The following is a 13,615-nucleotide window of genomic DNA, read 5'->3' on the forward strand; positions in this document are numbered from 1 at the left end:
CCTATCTCTACCTTTAAAATATCCACTGACTTGGCCTCCACGGCCTTCTAGGAAGTCAAACAATCTCAAGTGGTACAAGAAAGCCCTCCGTGATCATCAAGCATGGCCAAGAAACAACAGCGGGACAAAGCTGCCTCCCAGTATAACCGTTCAGACACCTACAGAATGTGTCACGGTCTGAATACTGTCACTGCAATCTACCTCATTGGAGACCCCCAGACCATCTTTAATCGGACTCTACTGGACTTTATCACACACTAAACATTATTCCATTTACCTGGATTAAACCCGGGTCTCTAGCACTGTGCACTGGCAATGTGAGGAACTGGCTCTACCATGTGAGCCCCAGAGCCACCCTGGGCACCCAAGTCTATTTTGGTGGCATTTAACTGTTTGCTGTAGCCACAGTATGCTCCACGATTTGCGGGGTTGAAAATTACCTGGAGCAGGGCCTTACATCGCCCGGCACGGCTTTAAATGGCCGCGGGACTTGCTAGCGCCCGCCGGGGGCTCCAACACCAAGACCCGGAGCGCGGCCTTGCATCGCCCGGCGCGGCTTTAATGGCCACGGGACACTTACCATCGCCCGCCGGGGGCTTTGACTCTGACATCGGGAGGAGAATGGGGAGTGCAGGGGTGAGATAAGACTTTGCCTTCCATCACAGCGAGGAGGAGATGCGCTGTGATGGATGTTTGTGTAAATTGCGTTGTGTCTTGGTTCTTTTTCTTGTGTGTATGACTGCAGAAACCAAATTTAGTTTGAACCTCAATGAGGTTCAAATGACAACAAATAAATTGTACATGTCCCAGAATGTCCTGCTGGGTCCAGCCGCATGGCAGACAGTGGCCATTAACCCAGCTTACCTCCCGGGAACCCACTCCCTCAACAACGACATCCAGCGATAACACAGGCACTGGCACAGCTCACGAGCTGGGAGCCACAGCTGCAGCAAAATAATGAGTGATTTTTATCGCTTTCATTATTCTGTTAACTATCACTGCTTGCTCGAGGCAAGGCATGGCACCCTGCTGTCAGAGTCTCCCAAGATCACGGCTTCTACTCTTGCTCCTTTCTGGTACAGCGACCATCAAGGGTGTTTATTCAGAAGATAGCCGCAAAAGGCTGGTGTAACTCAGCGGGGCAGACAGCATCTCTGTAGAGAAGGAATGGGTGATGTTTCGGGTCGAGACCCTTCTTCAGACTCATTTTCTGAAATTTCTGCAGGATTGACGGCACAATAGCAGCCAAAACAACAAAAGCAACATTGGAGCCCATTAACAAAATGGTTTACGAGAACCCAAACAAAAACCATACAAGCTATAGTTGATGGATTTCAATATCGCCCAGGAGCTGCTGAAGCTGAAGCTGAAGCTAAATCCCTGCTTTGAACAACAAACATGGCCTATTCTCAATGAATATGCGGTGGTGGCACAGTGTCCTTTCATACAATTTTCCATCATGTAATCTCTCTCTGCTTTTCGCGTTACTCTCTCTACACCCATGACCCTGTGGCCAAGCACAATGACAACTCAATCTTTAAGTTCGCCGACGATACTGCTGCTGTTGGATGAATCAACAACAATAAGTAGATTGTAGAGATACAGTGTGGAAACAGGCTCTTCGGCCCACCGAGTCCGCCCCGACCATCGATCACCCTGTGCGCTAGCACTATCCTACACACTAGGTACAATTTATAATTTTACCAAAGCCAATTAACCTACAAACCTGTATATCTTTGCAGTGCGGGGGGGGGAACCGGAGCATCCACGCAGTCACAGGGAGAACTATCCTATTCACTTGGGATAATTTGCAATTTGTATGGAAGACAATTAGCGATTACAATTAACAATTAAAAGCCAATTAAAGATAGATCAACTATGATTGAATGGCAGCATGGACCTGATGTGCCGAATGGCCTACTTCTGCTCCTATGACATATGAACTTTGAACTATCCTTGTAAGCCTCTTCGTCCATGTACCGGTCCATCCATGTACATGTCACCAGAGCATACAGCCCAGAGCAGTAGGGAAGGTGCTGTTGGAAGCTGTCTCTCAGTGAGATGTTGAACCAACAGGCATTGGCTTTCATAGGGACATGTGGAAGTTCACACCGTGGGCTTCTAGGGGTGGGGATGGGTGTTAATACCCTGGATATCACCGTCAATGTATTCCGTTCAAATAACATGCAAACAAAAACAGCTAAACTACTGTGAAATCCCACTGCTCACAAATTGCCCGCTGCGTTTCTTACAATGACGACACCTCAGGGCTAAGGCGGGGGCTCTAGATTACTCCAGGGCAGTCTGTGAATACAACAAAGGAACAGAGATACAAAGCAGGTAGCTGAAGAAGGGTGTCGACCCGAAACATCACCAATTCCTTCTCTCCATAGATGCTGCCTCACCCGATGAGTTTCTCCAGCATTTTTTGTCTACCTTCGATTTTTCCAGCATCTGCAGTTCTTTCTTAAACAGAGATTGAAAGCAGTCAGCCACTACTACATTGTTCCATGATAATCACACTCACGCATGCACTCACACATGCACACTCACACATGCACTCGCACATGCACACTCGCACATGCACACTCACTCGTGCACTCACTCGTGCGCACTCACTCGTGCACACTCACTCGTGCGCGCTCATGCATGCAGACTCATGCACCCACTCATGCACACTCACACACTTGTGCACACTCACACATAGACACACATTCCCATGTGAACATTCACACGTGCACACTCATGTGCACATACAGCTGCACATACTCACACATGCACTCACCCACGCATACGCACACATGCATGCGCGCCTACCCTCATTGAAATACACACTGTCGCAGACACATACATGCTTAGGCCCAGACGTGCGCACGCACATGCACACACCCACGTGCATACACATTGGCAAAGGGCACACACCCACAGACACGCACATTAACACAGAGATATGCACATGTGTGTACAGACACGCAGAATTAGAAAATGAAAGTGAAATCCCCTGAAAAAAATCCCCTGTTACCCAGCAACAGAAAATGTCCCCGCCTAATCCTTCAGAAAGACACTTGTCATATTTACACAAAATGTCCCACACGGGCAACCCTGGCCCCATCAAAGCAACTCCCTGTGTACCTGTGACTGGATTGTAAACTATTACCAAGGCTGGCCCTGGAACAGAAAAAACACTCACACCAAAACGCACATGAACTGTCTTCCAGAGTCGGCTGATGATCAGATTTTTCTCGGCACTGTTCTTTTGCAGAACCTGCTCATTAAATGGTTCCGGTTTCTCCTCCCAATCCCTCCAGACCGGAGCCCCGGCAGGTGTGGGCTCTCTCAGCTGCGTCAAGATGCATGAGACGGAGCGGTCTCTATGAATCCAACAGCGTTTGCCAACATTTGGAGGCATCGAGACGTTTAAACAGAAACCAAACACACTCATATCCCTTCAGTAAAATACGCCAAGCTCAGGAACTGAAGGATTGAGTCAATAATTGACAGTATGAGAAGCCTGGAGGAATACAGAGCTCAGCTTCAAGCTCAACACTTCACAACAGCGATGAGGGCTTTAAAATGTAAGCATAAGTTCATAAGTTCTAGGAGCAGAATTTGTCCATTCCACCCATCACGTCTACTCCACCATTATTCATGGCTGATCTATCATTCCCTCCAAACCCCATTCTCCTGCCTTCTCCCCATAACCCCTGACACCATTACTAATCAAGAATCTGTCAAACTCCGCCTTAAAAATATCCATTGACTTGGCATCCACAGACAACTGTGCAAATAAATTCCACAGATTTACACCCTCTGACTAAAGAAATCCCTCATCTCCTTTCCAGAGGTACGTCCTTTTATTCTGAGGCTATGGCTGCTGGGTCTGGTGGTAAAGTACTGCAGGTGCTGGTTTATAAAGAAGATAGACACAAAGTGCTGGAGTAGCTCAGCGGGTCAGGCAGCATCACTGGAGAAAAGGATGGGTGACATTTCAGGTCGGAAGGAGGAATACAAAAAAATGCTGGAGAAACTCAGCGGGTGAGGCAGCATCTATGGAGCGAAGGAAATAGGTAACGTTTCGGGTCGAGACCCTTCTTCAGACCAGAACCTTTCTTCACACTGGAAGTAGGGTTGGGGGGGGGAGGGGGGATCTAGAGGTAGGAAAAAGGGCAGAACAAATCAGGGCCAGGACACATGGGTGAATGGAAGCTGATGCATATTTATAATGTGGGATTGACAGCAGAGTCCTGGAAGCAAAGACACAAGGCTGCAGATGACGCAAGAGACCAAACACCAGCAACTAGATAGTGGTCATGAGCTACCATCAAACCTCATTCGAGACCCTCATAACGTCATCTGGTCACAAGTGATAGTAGAATTAGGCCATTCGGCCCATCAATTCTACTCCGACGTTCAATCATGGCTGATCTATCTCTCCATCCTTAACCCATTCTCCTTCTTTCTCCCCATAACATCTGAGCCCCGTACTAATCAAGAATCGATCTATCTCTGCCTTAAAAATATCCACTGAATACCCTCGGCTTATCTTTAATCGAACCTTACTGGTCTCTATCGTGCACTAAACGTTATTCCCTTTATCCTGTGTCTTTATGCTGGGAACACAAGAAGGGACCTTATAGAACCAGCAAAAAACCCAATAAGCAGTTGAGGAGAAGCTTCTCTGTGTAGGAAGTGGTGAGGTGTTAATGACCTAAGGTGGTTCAGCTGACTACACAGATGAATAAAATGGGAAGTCATCAAAACCACATGCTAAAAGCAATGAGGAATTCAATGAAATGGCAGGCGGGAGGGGTTAGATGAAGAGGGGGGGTGAGGTGAGGTGAGCACTGAGAACGAATTATGTCTTCAATGTGGTTTAGTTTAGAGATACAGCACAAAAGTAGGCCCTGTGGCCCACCGAGTCCACGCTGACCAGCAATCACCACTAGTACTATCCTACACACTTGGGGGCAATTTACAATTTTACCAAAGCCAATTAACCTACAAACCTATATGACTTTGGAGTGTGGGAGGAAACTGGAGCACCCGGAGAAAACCTAACCAGGTCACAGGGAGAACATACAAACTCCGTACAGACAGCACCCCATAGTCAGGATCGAACCTGTGTCTCTGGCGCTGTTAGACAGCAAACTCCACCACTGCGTCACTGTGCTTCCCTTTTCAAGGCGTGAAATGCTGGAGTAATTCAGCGGGTCCAGCAGCATCTCTGGAGAACATGGATAGATGATGTTTCGGGTCGGGACCCTTCTCTCGTTTCCCGACCCGAAACCCATCTACGATCCTGCAGATCTGATGGCCGACCTGCCGAATTACTCCAGCATTTTGCATGTTATTATTTTGTAAACCAGCAGTTCCTTGTTTCAATAGTTTGAAAGCACCATGCATATCCTACATCAGTCTACTGGGCTGCCATGCAGAAGAATATTAGTCACTCAACGTAGGAGGGATGCTTTGCTTGTTGTTTTTGTTTTAATTACTGTATCCCACACAACAGTATGGTTTTCTAGGCTGCACTAGATCTCAATCATCACAGCAACAAGCAGGATATAATGTGCAAATATGTGTGTGGAATCTGACATTCGTACACACAATGCAACAATTACCAGTGCTTATAAGGGATGCAAGGGGACTGGAGATGAAAGAGATCTTTAGACTTTGGAGACTTTATACTCCTTAGGCCATCCTTTCCATAATGGAAGCAAAGCAGAACTGCGGCCTCACAGCGCCAGGGACCTGGGTTTGGTCCTGACCTCTGGTTCTGCCCGTGTGGACCAATTGATCTACAACCCCGCACGTCTTTGGGTTGTGGGAGAGAACTGGAGCACCCAGAGGAAACCCACGCGGTCACATGAAGAACGTGCTAACTCCGCACAGACAGCACCTGAGGTCTGGAACAAACCAGGGTCTCTGGCGCGGCGAGGCAGCGGCTCTACCAGCCTATGCCACGTAACATTATTCGATAGCTTGGAACTCGAGGCTGTGCAGCTAGTGAGGTAATAATATAGCAGAATGCAGCAAACAAAAAGGAGCAGCAGCAGGAAGAATACAGCGAGTCAAGCAGCATCTGCTGAGGGAAACGGACAGTCAATGTTTCAGGTCAGGACCCTTCATAAGGTCATAAGTGATAGGAGTAGTCAAGTCAAGTCAAGTCAAGTCACATTTATTTAAATAGCACATTTAAAAAACAACTCTCATTGGCCAAAGTCCTTTACATTTGTTATAAGAATAGTATAAACAAACAAACTACATACATATATACATATAGCCCTCGCTCAGTGGACGTCAGGAAAGGCTTGGGAGTATAGATAAGATTTTAGTCTTGACTTAAAGGAGTCGATGGAGGGGGCAGTTCTGATGGGAAGGGGGATGCTGTTCCACAGTCTAGGAGCTGCAACCGCAAAGGCGCGGTCGCCCCCTAAGCTTAAGCCTAGACCGTGGGATATTCAGCAGCCCCAAGTCGGCCGATCTGAGGGACCTGGAGGTGGAGTGGTGGGTGAGAAGGCTTTTAATGTAGGAGGGGGCAAGCCCATTGAGGGCTTTGTAGACATAGAGGGGGGTCTTGAAATGTATACGGAACCGCACAGGGAGCCAGTGGAGAGAGGCCAGGATCGGGGTGATGTGGTCCCTTTTTCGGGTGCCCGTCAGGAGCCTCGCTGCGGCGTTTTGGACCAGTTGCAGGCGGGACAGGGAAGATTGGCTGATGCCAGTGTAAAGAGAGTTGCAGTAATCTAGGCGGGAGGAGATAAATGTGTGGATGATCTTTTCGAGGTCATCAAAGTGGAGGAATTGTTAAGCCATTAAGAGTAGAGTTAAGCCATTCGGCCCATCAAGTCTACTCGCCATTCAATCATGGCTGATCTATCTATCTCTCCTAACCTCATTCTCCTGCCTTCTCTCCGTAACCTCTCACACACATACTAATCAAGAATCTATCTCTGCCTTAAATATATCCACTGACTTGGCCTCCACAGCCTTCTGTAACAAAGAATTCCACAGATTCACCACCCTCTGATTAAATAAATCCCCCCTCATCTTCTTCCTAAAAGAATGTCCCTTATTTCTGAGGCTATGACATCTAGTCCTAGACTCTCCCACTAGTGGAAACATCCTCTCCACATCCACTCTATCCAAGCCTTTCACTAGTCTCATCATCCGGACTAAAAGAATGGCGAGGAGTTAGCAAATACAATGAGATGAGGTGAGGGTGGACGAGGCAATGACAGGTGAATTCTGAAGGCAAGCAACACCCTACATCCCACAGACTAACTCAGCAGGCCAGGCAGCATCTCTGGAGACAAAGGATATGTGACACTCTGGGTCGGGACTGACCTCAGTCTGAAGAAGGGTACCGACCTGAAATGTCACCCACTCTTTTTCTTCACAGATGCTGCATGACATGCTGAGTTACTCCAGCTTCCGGTGACGCTGTGAGTCGGCTGCCTCGCCTGCAGCGGGTTGGTTGTTTCGACTATTTTTGTCTATTTTAGTATGTTGAAAAGTATGTCTCTGTATGTTTCTGTGTCAGTCTTGTGTGGGGGGTGGTGGGGGGGGGGAATAGGGGGAAACCGTTTGCAGGCACCTACCTCGACGGAGATGCGACTTCCTTCCTCGTCGCTGCTTCGGCCCCCTCCTCCTCGTGGCCTTACGGCTGGTTTGGTGCGGCCTTTCCTGGAGTCGGGCCCAGAGCTTCAGCAGCGGCGCAGCGAGGGCTTTAACATCGCGGACCCCCTTGCCGGAGAAGCGCTCCGACCGCTGGCCTTCGGTCTACAACATCTTGGAGTCTCGGTCTGTGGAGCTTCTGGCGGCAGGCGTGGAGCGGGCGATCCCTCGCCGGGGGTCGCCGGAGAAGAGCTCCGACCGCCGGCCTGCGGCCTACAACATCTTGAAGCCACGGTCTCCGGTAAGGAGGTGGCCGATTTGGGAGCTCCAAGCCGCGGGGTGTACTCGACTTCTCCCGACATCGGCGTTCCGACCATCCTGACCAGAGGGCTTGAACATCGGGCCGTCCGTAGCTGCGACTACGGAGGGTCAGGGCCCCGACCACGGGTGAACAAGGGAGGAGGAGGACTGTCTGAACTGTATTGCCTTCCACCACAGTGAAGAATGCTGTGGTGGATGTCTGTGTTGAAATATGTTGTGTATTGTGTCCTTTTTTAATTGTAACGCTGCATGGTAAATTACATTTCACTGCACCTTATGGTGCCTGTGAGAAATAAATTTGAACTTGAACTTGAACACATTGTGTCTAACTTTAGTATATACAGGCATCTGCTGTTTCTTTGTTTCTACAAACCACGTCTCCGACCCAATACTTGTGCCCCTGGACAACTACCTCAGCATGAGACTGCAGCCACAGCTGTATTAATCTGGGCCTGACATTCTGAATCACAATTTCCAGCATGAAACAGCAAAAGCCTCAGCAATGGTGTTCTAACAAGTTCTAATCTGATGCAAATAGACAAGTACAGAGAGTAAAAGATTACTGAGGCCTCCAGTTCAACTGATAACCAACTGTGATCTATTCTCTCTACAGGGATGTAACAGGCACTGCTCAGACTGCATTTGGAGTATTGTGAGCAGTTTTGGGCCCCATATCTGAGGAACGAGGAACGCTGGCGTTGTCGAGGGTCTCGAGGAGGTTTACGAGGATGATCCCGGGAATGAGTGGGTTAACTTATGGCGAGCGTTTGACGCTACTGGGCCTGTACTCGCTGGAGTTTAGAAGGATGAGGGGTAAATCTCATTGAAACCTACTGAATAGTGAAAGGCCTGGATAGAGTGGATGTGGAGAGGATGTTTGCATGGGTGGGAGAGTCTAGGATCAGAGGTCATAGCCTCATAATAAAAGGATGTACCTTTAGAAAGGAGATGAGGAGGAATTTCTTTAGTCAGAGGGTGGTGAATCTGTGAAATTCATTGCCACAGATGGGTGCGCAGGCCAAGTCAATGGATATTTTTAAGGCGGAAATTGACAAATCTTGATCACTCAGGGTGTCAGGGGTCATGGGGAGAAGGCGGGAGAATGTGGTTGAGAGGGAAAGATAGATCAGCCATGATTGAATGGTGGAGTAGACTCGATGGGCCGAACGGCCTAATTCTACTCCTATAACTGATACATTTATGAACAAACCACTTGACATCAGTTAGAGGCTTCCTCCGCTGTCAGAGTGAGGCCACATGCAAACTGGGGGAGCAGCACCTCATATTCCACCTGGGTGTGGACATTGGATCTGCCAATTTTAGGTAATCTCTAACTAAGCCCTGGTCGGCGCAGACTCGGTGGGCCGAAGGGCCTGTTTCCACGCTGTATCTCTAAACTAAGCCCACTATAATATTGTAAAGCAACACAATTTCACTGTACCTTATGGTACGTGTGACAATAAACTGACCTTGAAACCCATGAAGAGCGTGCCCATTTTATGACCCCTCTGTAAAACACCCGTTACCTAACCCTAGAATCACACTTCACACCCTGGACACTTCATTATGGTATTCACTACTTGGCAGTCTCAATATACAGCCTCTGATTCATACTTTAGTCTTGAGAGATACAGCATGGAAACTGGCCCTTCGGCCCACCGTGTCCATGCCGACCAGCGACCGCCTCATACATTAGCACCATGCCGACCAGCGACCACCTCATACATTAGCACCATCCTACACACTAGGAACCATTTTACAATTTTAACCCAAGTTAATTAACCTACAAACATGTTGGTCTGTAGGAGTGTGGGAGGAAACCGGGGCACCCGGAGAAAACCCACGCGGTGACAGGGAGAACGTACAAACTCCGCACAGACAGCGTCTGTAATCGAGATTGAACCCAGGACCCGGCGCTGCGAGGCAGGAACTCTACCGCTGCGCCGCCGTGCTGCCTCGTCATGTCAGCGCCAGAATGTTTACCTTGTATCCATGTTGTCCATCTGGGAGTATTGTCGTAATCCAAGCCATGCGTTGTCAGGCACAGGGTAACTCCGAGGATCAAGGCCAGGAAGAGGTGCCCTCCAGTGCCACAGCCTCTCTGTGTGGGCATTGTGACGTGTGTCGTATAGCTGGGAGATAGAGACAGCAAGGCAAAGTGAAGGTACAAGCTGCCAACATTTACTCAGGCATCAAGCAGTCGTGCTTCCAGAATGATCTTCCACGCTGCTCGCTAGTAGGCGCATAACGACTGTGGAAAACGAGAGAGTACCGTCAAAAGGTTTGTCATTACACATGTCAAAGCATCAGAGACATAACACCTCATATTCCACTCGGGTAGCTTACAACCTAACAGTTTGAACTCTCCCATTGTAGGTAACAAACCTACCTAGGGCGGCACGGGTGGTGCATCGGTAGAGTTGCTGCCTTACAGCTCCACAGACTCGGGTTTGATCCAGACTACGGGTACTGTCTGTACCCAGATTGCATGTTCTGCTTAATACCTGAGTGGGTTTTCTCCGGGTGCTCCGGGTTCCTCACACATTCCAAAGACGTGCAAGTTTGTAGGTTAATTGGCTTCGGTAAAAATTGTAAATTATTCCCAGTGAGTAGGATAGTGTTAGTATCGGGGTGATCGCTGGTCGAAGAGCCTGTTTCCATGCTATATCTCTAAATCTAAAAATAAATAAATTGGCAAACAACCCCCCCTCCCCCCCACCCCCCCACACACACACCCCTTCTCTCTCTCTCTCCCTTTTCTCCTCCCTCTCTTCCCTAAACACTCACCCCTCTCTCTCTTTCCTCCATTTCTTCCTCTGGCTTCACAATTCGCACCTCTTCTATCCTCTTCTCATTTCTTTTGTCGTGTCTTATCTGACATTTGTCCAACTATCTGCCCATCAAAAACACCCCCTTCCTCCTCACCTTTATCCACCTATCGCTCGCCAGGCTTTGGCCTGCCCCTCCTTCTCATCCAGCTCTTTTTCCCCCACCATCCCCCACCCCAAACAGTCTGAAGAAGGCTCCCGACCCAAAACGTTGCCTGACCATGTCCCTCCACAGATGCTGCCTGACCTGCTGAGTTGTTGCAGTACTTTTTTTCCCTCAAGATCCCAGTATCCACAGTCTCATGTCTCCACTAATTCATTCCATTTCTAACACCTTCAGGATCTCTGCATTTTAAGAGTTTTCTTCTCAACCTCTTGTATCTTTGCCCCAAAATGTTTAATCCACGCCCAGATGATGATGTCTCAGACAACCGCTGCTCAACTACTCAGCCTCCTCCCTTTCCACTCAACCTTCATATTCAATGTTCGTTGGATAGGATTAGAGTCATAGAGTCATACAGCACGGAAACAGGCCCTTCGGCCAACTTGCCCCCTCTACACTAGTCCCACGTACTGTGTTTGGTCAATATTCCTCTACACAATTCCTAAATGTTCTAATATACCTGCCTGAACTACCTCCTCTGGCAGCTCGTTCCGTACACCCGCCATCATCTGTTCGTACACCCGCCATCATCTGGTGAAAAAGTTGCCCCTCGGGTTCCTGTTAAATCTTTCTCCTCTCATCTTAACCTCTGGTTCTTGATTCTCCTACTCTGGGTATAAGACTGTGCATCTAGCCTATCATGATCTTATACAGTCTATAGTTGTACCAGTCATATTCCTGCGTTCCAAGGAATAATGTCCTAGCTTGCCCAACCTGCCCTATAGCTCAGGCCTTCAAGTCCTGGCAACATTCTGATAAATCTTCTCTTTCCACCCATTCCAGCTTAATGACATATTTTCGAAGGTAGGGTGACCAAAACTGAACACAGAACTCCAAATGTGGCCTCGCCAGCATCTTGTACAACTTGAACACAATATCCCAGCTTCTATACTCAACTTTGTTTAGATTCTCGAACAAAACTCAAGTGGACACGAGCATTGCTGCGTGTGTTGATCAAGACTTATCATGTCATGACAATGTTTTCAAATGTTGTGTAATATCTACAAAATATCATAAAGCATTGGTTTCGTTGATAGAATCATGTTGGTGAGTTTTCATAGTGTCTACAATTTTAAAAGAACACGGTAAATGCCACAAGCTCTTCACAAAATGTTTGGCTCATCAACTCCCTGAAGAATAAGGTGCAGCGAGATCAAAAAATGACCCGGTTTGTTGCTGCAAAAATTCCTGGCGAGTAGATGGAGATGGAGATCGACAAGGGAACAAACGGTGGGAGAGACAGAGTCAAAGAAAGAGACACACAGATAGATAGAGGGAGGGGGGAAGAAAGAGGTGGGAGAGAGGCTGGGATGCAAAGAGAGAAATTGCAACAGAAAGGTAGACAGAAGGAACTGCAAATGCTGCTTTACAAATACAGGCACAAAGTGCTGGAGTAACTCAGCGGGTCAGACAGCATCTCTGGAGGACATGGATAGATGATGGTTCGAGTCTGAAGAAGGGTCCTGACCCGAAATGTCGTCCATTCATGTTCTCCAGAGATGCTGCCTGACCCGCTGTTAAACCAAAACTCCAAAACCTTTGTGTCTTTAGATGCAACAGAAAGACAGATTAAAACAAACAGGAAGAGAGATTGAGAGAATTATGAAAAGAGGAAGAGAACAGGGTGAGGCAGAGTTAGAGATTGAAAGAGATTAGTTTATTGTCACATGTACAGTGAAGAGCTTTTGTTGTGTGCGAACCAGTCCGCAGAAAAACTATACATGATTAAATATAGGATCAAGGGAATAACATGAATAACCTTTGGTGCAAGATAAAGTCCAGTAAGTCTGAAGAAGGGTCTCGACCTAAAACATCACCCATTTCATCTCTCCAGAGATGCTGAGTTACTCCAGCAATTTCTTTCTATCTAAAGTCCAATAAAGTTTGATTAAAGAGGGGCACACACACACACACACACACAGACTGATATTTAGGGGGAAACAGACAGAGAGACAATGTGTTTAGTTTAGTTTAGTTTCGAGATACATCGCGGAAACAGGCCCTTCAGCCCACCGAGTCCGCACTGACCAGCCATCCCTGCGCATTAACACTATCCTAAACACACTAGGGGAAATTTACATTTTATACCAAGCCAACTAACCTACAAACCTGTACGTCTTTGAAGTGTGGGAGGAAACCGAAGATCTCGGAGAAAGCCCACGCAGGTCACGAGAAGAACGTGCAAACTCCGTACAGACAGGATTTAACCGGGGTCTCTGGCTCTGTAAGCGCTGTAAGGCAGCAACTCCATCGCTGCGCCACCGTGCTGAGAGGCACAGATATAGAGTACAGAGGTGGAACACAATGCAAATGCAAATATTAAAATGAGTATATTCTGACTACAATTGCAAAAGCAGGAGAAATGGATTCTCTGAAGCTGACTGAATTGCAAAAGGTTTCTGTGGAAGAGAGGAAGGCAGAGATAGAAATACAAGAGCATTATAAAAACTGCACTGAAGACAACAGAGACGCTAGAATCAATGTTCCTAGTTCCCAATAACAAACTGCCAACCAGAATAGCTGACAGAAGATTCTGCAGCAAAGATAGTCACAGCTCGGGGGAGAGCGAGAGTCTCAAAGAAGCAATAAGCTGTAAACGCTTTAACTCGATAAATTATTGAGCTTGGTTTCATAGTATTATTGGCGTGGTGGAATGCCTGTCACCGAGGGGAAAGAACAGGGAACA

The 13,615-nt window shown here is 47.7% G+C and overlaps 1 protein-coding gene across 3 annotated transcripts in view; it reads right to left on the minus strand.

The window, feature by feature from the left end:
• Positions 1-13,615, minus strand: part of sema4g (semaphorin 4G) — a 90,508-nt gene that overhangs the window by 65,395 nt on the left and 11,498 nt on the right. For 2 of the 3 annotated variants that reach the window (XM_033034026.1, XM_033034027.1), the window contains exon 2: positions 9,922-10,189. In XM_033034026.1, coding sequence (XP_032889917.1) covers positions 9,922-10,051 — 130 coding nt within the window. In that variant the 5' untranslated portion in view covers positions 10,052-10,189. The remainder of the gene's footprint in view (positions 1-9,921; positions 10,190-13,615) is intronic. The other variant, XM_033034029.1, reaches the window with a different exon arrangement.

This window comes from Amblyraja radiata, chromosome 15, assembly GCF_010909765.2.
Source record: "Amblyraja radiata isolate CabotCenter1 chromosome 15, sAmbRad1.1.pri, whole genome shotgun sequence".
Lineage (NCBI taxonomy): Eukaryota > Metazoa > Chordata > Chondrichthyes > Rajiformes > Rajidae > Amblyraja > Amblyraja radiata.